This window comes from Triticum dicoccoides, chromosome 4B, assembly GCF_002162155.2.
Source record: "Triticum dicoccoides isolate Atlit2015 ecotype Zavitan chromosome 4B, WEW_v2.0, whole genome shotgun sequence".
NCBI classification, from domain to species: domain Eukaryota; kingdom Viridiplantae; phylum Streptophyta; class Magnoliopsida; order Poales; family Poaceae; genus Triticum; species Triticum dicoccoides.
In genome coordinates, this window is record NC_041387.1 from 167,163,020 (window position 1) to 167,170,445 (window position 7,426).

Below are 7,426 nucleotides of genomic sequence, written 5' to 3' on the forward strand. Positions count from 1 at the left end.
CTTCAACTATTAGCCGTGGAGGGTGTTGCGGTTGAGGTTGCGGTGGACGACGATGTCGGGGTATCGGCTCCGGTGTGATGGAGGAGGGCGGCGGTTGATGGGTGGGATGGGGTGGCGGACGGAGGACGCCGGGGTTTCGCGGCTGGTGGAGAGGTAGTTTTGGCGCCCACGGAGTACGAATGGGGAATCAGACGGGTGGGGGGACCATGTTTCGGTCTGGGACACGCTTGTTTTTGGCTTTTTTGAACAAAAAATGGGACTCGCTTGTTTGAAATTTGGGGAAAGTACAAACTTTGCCCCCCTCTTAAATTTCGGACCAACTTCGGGTCGGGGGTAGGATGGTAATCCCAGGTGTCCCAAATAGTGGGCGGGAGCGATTTCGGCCGCGCGCATGTGTGCTTAGGCGGCCATTGTGTATGATGTTTTTTGGAGGCGGTTGTGTGGTGTCTAGATGAAGCTACAAACCTACCCCGGTTTAGACCTTTGGACGTCGGGCCGGTAGGTTTCACGGGTCGGAGTTATTAGAAAAGTAATTTCCTTGTACTACCAAACATTGGTCTCACACGGTTTCGGGCGAGTAGAGGCTCTTTTGGCGCTTCGTTCGAAATTTTGAAACACAAGCATTCACGTTTAGAGTATTGACCTAAATAGACAACGTTATATTTGACCTTGTATGTTTGAAAACCTCATTAAATTATCCGCTTCTTTTTGAATTTTTGACACTTGAAAATCCTATAACTACGATTATTTTGGAATGGAGGAGCTAAATTTGAATCTATTTTGTACACGACTACATATGCTATTATGTACAAATCAGAGAAAAGATTGGTGCCCCCATAATTTAGGTATGGTTTACAAATGCCATGATATCAAATTCAAATAATTGAATGGACTTCATGTTGAATTCGATTTTTTTAAACCACCTTAAGTTGAATTCAAATGTATGCTAGTTCATAGGTAGCTATTTATAATGTTCATTGTGTAAGTTTCGTATGTATAATGTGCTTTACACACACAACATGAACTATACTCACGTTTATATTCGATTGCTAAAGTGATGGATTGTCTGGAGTTCAAAATACTAACTATGTGGATCAATTGTGTCGAATAATAACATAGACATGCTCAAATTCGATAGAATCTAGATGTCTGATGGATCAATGACCGCTCCTTACGCGAATTGCAAATATCATGATCCCATCCTAATATCTGGATACAATTTATATCTTTAATCAATGTGTACAGCAGTCTTTTACGTGTAGTTTCACTCTCCATCGATGGTCTCTCACACATCCTCACACACTCTCTCCCGTGGTGTCTTTCTCGCACACATGCTCTAGATATAACCCTCCCTCCCTCTCGTAACCATTTACAACTGTTTTCACTAACCTTTATCACAAGCACTCTTCCTCTCGCAAACATACACACGCACAATACCCATCGACCCTTTCTATATACATGGATCTGCCTACGTGTCTCATGTACGCACATTATCTTTAGGCCTGTCTCTCATCCATCCCTTAAAGTTAGGTTGGATGAATAGTAATATCAGAGATAAAGGGGTTACCTTAGTCCAAGAACCTAGGGTTACAAATCCTAGCCGGCTTTGTCAGTGGACACAGAGTCATTCACAATTCTGCTATCTTTGTCTTGTACGACTAGTCATCCATGGGTCTTCCTAAATGCGTCATGGGCCGACCAATGTGGCTGATCAATTGTAATATAGCAGGGTTTTTTATGCCCAAACTACGGATGTCGTGTTCTCCACAGGGACTAGGAGACGGCAACAACGCTCGGCTAAATCTAGGTAACACAATATTGGGTGATGAAAGCAGAATATTAAATCTAGACTAACTAAGATCATTCGGGAAAAATCATCGACAAAAGAAAATGAAAAGAAGCAAAGGAAGGTTCAGATTATACTCTCTGTCTTTTTGGTATTTTCATATTACTTGAGAAACTAAAATAAACACACAGAACATCAACATCGACAAAAAGGAAGTACTAATATATGATCACAAATAACTAGTAGTTATATAAAAGAAGAAAAACACAGAACAAAGATAATGGGACAAGGACAGAAGTGATTCACATCAAAAGCACGTACATATCACAAGTACATAGGAGGAATATATGAACTAGAAATAAAAGATGTATCATAGTGCTGAACATGCACAAGTAGTATAGTACTGGGAAATATAAGTTTCACACCACATACATATATAGTTTCACATGCACATAGTTAACACAGGGACTACAATATACACATAACCACACATGTATACGACCAGGGGGTTACAAGAAGTGCTCACAGATCAACAAAATGATTTGAACTAAACAAGCACAAGTCAAGAAATGAACACAAAGGAGATCACACACATACACTAGCAGAATATGACAAGTACCTACTAAACATATATCAGATTGCAAGTGCTTTTAGAATCTGGACATTACAAAGTTTTACATCTCATCTTACAGAAAATTCAGAGAGAGAGAGAGAGAGTTCAGGTTCAAGAAGAAACAGAGGCAGCAGGGGGGTTGAGAAGGAGAGCAGCAGTTGGCGATGAGAGAAGTAGAGCAGCAGTAGGGTAAGATAAAGGTGCAGCAGCAGTAACATAGGAGAAGAAGCAGCAGAGCGCAGTAGCAATAGTAGGTTCAGATAAGGAGTAACAGCATGGTTTGGGCAAGAAGAACAACAGAGGCGTGGGGAGATTAGGCAGAGAGCAGCAGTAAGTTCAGAGAAGGAGCAGCTTCAGATCGGCGCAAGAAGAGCAACAGCAGGGGGGGCGTGAGAGGAAGGAGTAGCAGCAAGGGTTCATAGAAGGAGAAGCAGCAAACAGTTTGGGGGACGAGGAGAGGTGGAGGAGCAGCAAAGGGAAGAAGAAGTTGGGAAACAGCAGGGAGAGGCGCGCAGGCTGGAGGGAGAGGTCGCGCGAGGCACCAGACCACCGCGTCTGGTAGGGCGCGCGAGGTGATGGTGAAGGCGCGGTGGAGATGGAGTGGTGCTGGTGGTGCTTGGCGCGGACGGTGGAGATGGATGGCTTCGGGAAGGAGAAGGAGATGGTGGCGCCGGGTGAATCGCTCACCACCACGCCAGCCTGGCCGTGGCGGCGGCCGATGGTGGAGAAGAAGGGGAGAGGGAGAGAGATGAGATGTAGCCAGGCCCAATTGCAATGGAGATGCCGCTAGGGATTTTGATCCCCTCCCAGATCTGCCACTTTGCACTTTTGGCCCTCCTCCTTTCTTCTTTCTTCCCAAGTAGATCCTTTCTTCTATAGTTGGCCCCCTGGCTACTTCGTTTCTTCTCGCACAAGTCCATTCTTCCTCCTCTTCTTCGTTCTCTTAGCCACTTAGTCCGGATCTTGAAGATTTATAGTGCCTTTGCGCACATTTCTGCAAAATAGACCAAAGACTAGTAAATGATACTTTATATGATTTTCATGCAAATATTCAATATTTTACAGCAAGAATTGATGGTCATATCTCAATAAATAATATATTTCTATGCCCAAATAGTATATAAGAAATGTGCTTATCAAGTTCCCCCACACTTAAACTTTTGCTTGTCCTCAAGCAAAGGAATATGACAAGAGCTAGATAATGAACAGTGAGCTGACTAGAGAATGTCCCAGTGAAGTAGATCTCCAAACAAAGCATGCTTTGGACTTAGCTAATGAAAATTAATGGTCAAGAGTGCTACAAAGCAATAGGATACTAGTTGACTCAATCATTTTAAACTTTTACAATGATAAAAGTGGATCAACAAGTTCAAATGATGATTGTGCCAAAGGTTCCTAAAGAGAGCATGATCCAGAGCACAAAAAAGAACACAAACTTGTGATCAGTTCACTTATTTACAGAAGTAAAGCAATGATAATATTTTATCAATCTCACCAAAGGAACATACCACCGATCCCGAGAACATGGTATACACCTGGATCGACCAATTATTAGTTTTTTTTTGTTTGTCTCCCCAAAGGAACATACCACCGATCCCGAGAACATGGTATACACCTGGTTCGACAATTACATTTTTTTATTAATAATTACTGCCCAAGCTAACCCGATTTCACATGCCACCGATCCCGGGAACATGACATGCTACTATAGGTAGCCAGACTTATTTATTCATTATTACGTATCTTAAATGAACAACGCATAAGCACAAAAACAGGAATCATCACTTCTCCATGTCTGGTTCACATGCTACCGATCCAGGGAACATAGCATGCTAATCCATAGTGGTTAGGTGATTGCTCTCAATGGGAACACACTTAGCACAAATTCAACATCTAAACATGGTGATCTAGGTGTATCAAGGTAAAAGCAGAAAATGATTAAGTTTTCTAGTGTACTAGGGATTTGAGCACTCAAAACTAATAGCTTTCACTAATTTCAGCAAAGCAAGCATTGTAAAGATCACTAGTTTACCAGGCATTCAACACTCAGTTCACATATTCTCATCAAGCACCATATGTCGAGTAAAATTCAGTGGGGCAACATTTAAGACATGGCTTAAGCAACCCAAATAACATTTGATTTCAGCATGTATCAATGGATGATATACTAGGAATGGGTCATGAAACAGCTCACCGGGTTTTCATAGGAAGTAGCACTCGCTCGATCACCTCATCAACTGCAGCTCCTCTTTGCTTCCTTGTGCATTGTGACTCCTCTCCTATTGCTTCCCTATCCTCATGCATGCTCCAGCTTCACTCTTCTTCGTATGTGCCCCTTGCTTCTCCTCATCCCCATGCTCTGAGTCCACCAGGGTCCCAAGGAATGTCACCTCGAACCTGGTCAGCATGTAATGGATCGTGCACAAGCAAAAACCTGAAAGAGCACTCAACGAAAGAGACAATGCAAGTGGTAGGGATAATACCCTCCAAGTCATCAATCGAATATCCAATTACATAAGCATAGCTATAAAGCACATGTTTAGGATGATAGAAATCAGCAAAGTCAACACTAACATGAGGATGATATTTTTCATTAAGCTCAAGACTAGCATAAGAATGATATGTTTCATTAAGCAGAGGTCTAGCACGAGGAAAGTAACTGTGATCATCATTAATGTGAGTAATGCCACTAATAGGGTATATATGATCATATCCAAGCAAATACTTTTTCAAATCTACTTTAACAGATGGCATCATGCAATGCAAGGTAGAAGCAAAGGAATCATAAGGACGCATGTCATTGAGAGGATTGGGTAAACCTGACACATCATGCTCTGGTATGACAATAGGCAAATGAATCTCATGTTCTTCATCTTCATCTACAGCAGCTTCTTGTACTTCTTCAGGAGTAATAGATGATGAGTCTTCAACTTGATCAGTTAGGAATTGCAGCTCTTGACCATCTTGTTCCTTGTCTTCTAGTTCATCTTCTTCAATCTGAGGTCTTTCTTCCTCAGGACTCTTGCTATCTTGCTCAACTGGATGTGACGGTGTTGGAACCTCACATGTATCAAGGGGAATCTCGGCCACACTCAACTCAAGGAGGGAAGAGATAGTACTGCCAGCATTGATGTTCTTCTCAATCTTCCTTACTTCTTCCACTAGCTCCTTTCCACTCTTAATCTTCTTCATTTCCTCAAGTATCACCTTCCTAATAGGATCATCCTCGGCACTCCAGGTGAACTCGAGACTCAAAAGTGTGAGCTTGTCTATGTCATCGAACTCATCTTGAGTGGGCACTTGTGTTGAAGATGTTGGTTGACCAAATGGAGGACCATTTAACTCCATTGGCAACATGTCCTGGTGTTGAGGTATATGAGTAGGAGCTGAATAAATCTGTTGTGGACCATAGTTGTGGCTCTCCTCTTCATACCTAAATCCCTGCATATGATTACTAGAAGCAAACGGTGAGATCTCAGGGATATTGCTCCTATATGACATATTCTGGTTTTCAGGCCACCCATGTGTGTAATTGTTTTGGTATGAGCTATGCTGTTGAGCAAAGCTCATGCCAAAACAATCCAGAGGATGGAAGTAACCACGCTGACATTCAGCGGGCGAATGGCCCTGAAATCCACAAATATGGCAGGTAGGAGCAACATAAGGATGGCCTCTAGAATAAGGATCATAAGAGCTAGGCCTATCCTCAAAAACTACTTCTCGCTGCCGAGCTAAATCATCTAATCGATGGGAAATCTTACCTATCAGTTCTTGAACACTTTCCGTGCTGTTTGTAGTGTTGCTCGCATAAGCCTGATGATCTGAATAGTAAGCCATAACCGAGAGGATAATCCAACCTGCAAAAAAGGAAAAGAAGACAAAAAGATACTAACTATAACAGGGGTTAGTGGCTAGAGATATATCACAAATATATAAGGCACAAAAAGGAAACAAGCTAAACCTAGTCTAAAGCCTCACACAAACGCTCGACGCTAGTCCCCGGCAACGGCGCCAAAATGATCAATTGTAATATAGCATGGTTTTTTATGCCCAAACTACGGATGTCGTGTTCTCCACAGGGACTAGGCGACGGCAACAACGCTCGGCTAAATCTAGGTAACACAATATTGGGTGATGAAAGCAGAATATTAAATCTAGACTAACTAAGATCATTCGGGAAAAATCATCGACAAAAGAAAATGAAAAGAAGCAAAGGAAGGTTCAGATTATACTCTCTGTCTTTTTGGTATTTTCATATACTTGAGAAACTAAAATAAACACACAGAACATCAACATCGACAAAAAGGAAGTACTAATATATGATCACAAATATAACTAGTAGTTATATAAAAGAAGAAAAACACAGAACAAAGATAATGGGACAAGGACAGAAGTGATTCACATCAAAAGCACGTACATATCACAAGTACATAGGAGGAATATATGAACTAGAAATAAAAGATGTATCATAGTGCTGAACATGCACAAGTAGTATGGTACTGGGAAATATAAGTTTCATACCACATACATATATAGTTTCACATGCACATAGTTAACACAGGGACTACAATATACACATAACCACACATGTATACGACCAGGGGGTTACAAGAAGTGCTCACAGATCAACAAAATGATTCGAACTAAACAAGCACAAGTCAAGAAATGAACACAAAGGAGATCACACACATACACTAGCAGAATATTAATTAACAGAAAATGACAAGTACCTACTAAACATATATCAGATTGCAAGTGCTCTTAGAATCTGAACATTACAAAGTTTTACATCTCAGCTTACAGAAAATTCAGAGAGAGAGAGAGTTCAGGTTCAAGAAGAAACAGAGGCAGCAGGGGGGTTGAGAAGGAGAGCAGTAGTTGGCGATGAGAGAAGTAGAGCAGCAGTAGGGTAAGATAAAGGTGCAGCAGCAGTAACGTAGGAGAAGAAGCAGCAGAGCGCAGTAGCAACAGTAGGTTCAGATAAGGAGTAACAGCATGGTTTGGGCAAGAAGAACAACAGAGGCGTG

The 7,426-nt window shown here is 41.8% G+C and overlaps 1 protein-coding gene across 1 annotated transcript; it reads right to left on the bottom strand.

The window, feature by feature from the left end:
• Positions 1 to 3,990: 3,990 nt before the first annotated feature.
• On the bottom strand, positions 3,991 to 7,004 carry LOC119295575. Its single transcript, XM_037574006.1, has 2 exons — positions 6,161 to 7,004; positions 3,991 to 5,840 (listed from the first exon to the last, which is right to left on the bottom strand). The coding sequence occupies exon 2, from the start codon at positions 5,754 to 5,756 to the stop codon at positions 4,746 to 4,748; it is 1,011 nt and encodes a 336-aa protein (XP_037429903.1). The 5' UTR covers positions 5,757 to 5,840; positions 6,161 to 7,004; the 3' UTR covers positions 3,991 to 4,745.
• Between the last annotated feature and the right edge of the window lie 422 nt (positions 7,005 to 7,426).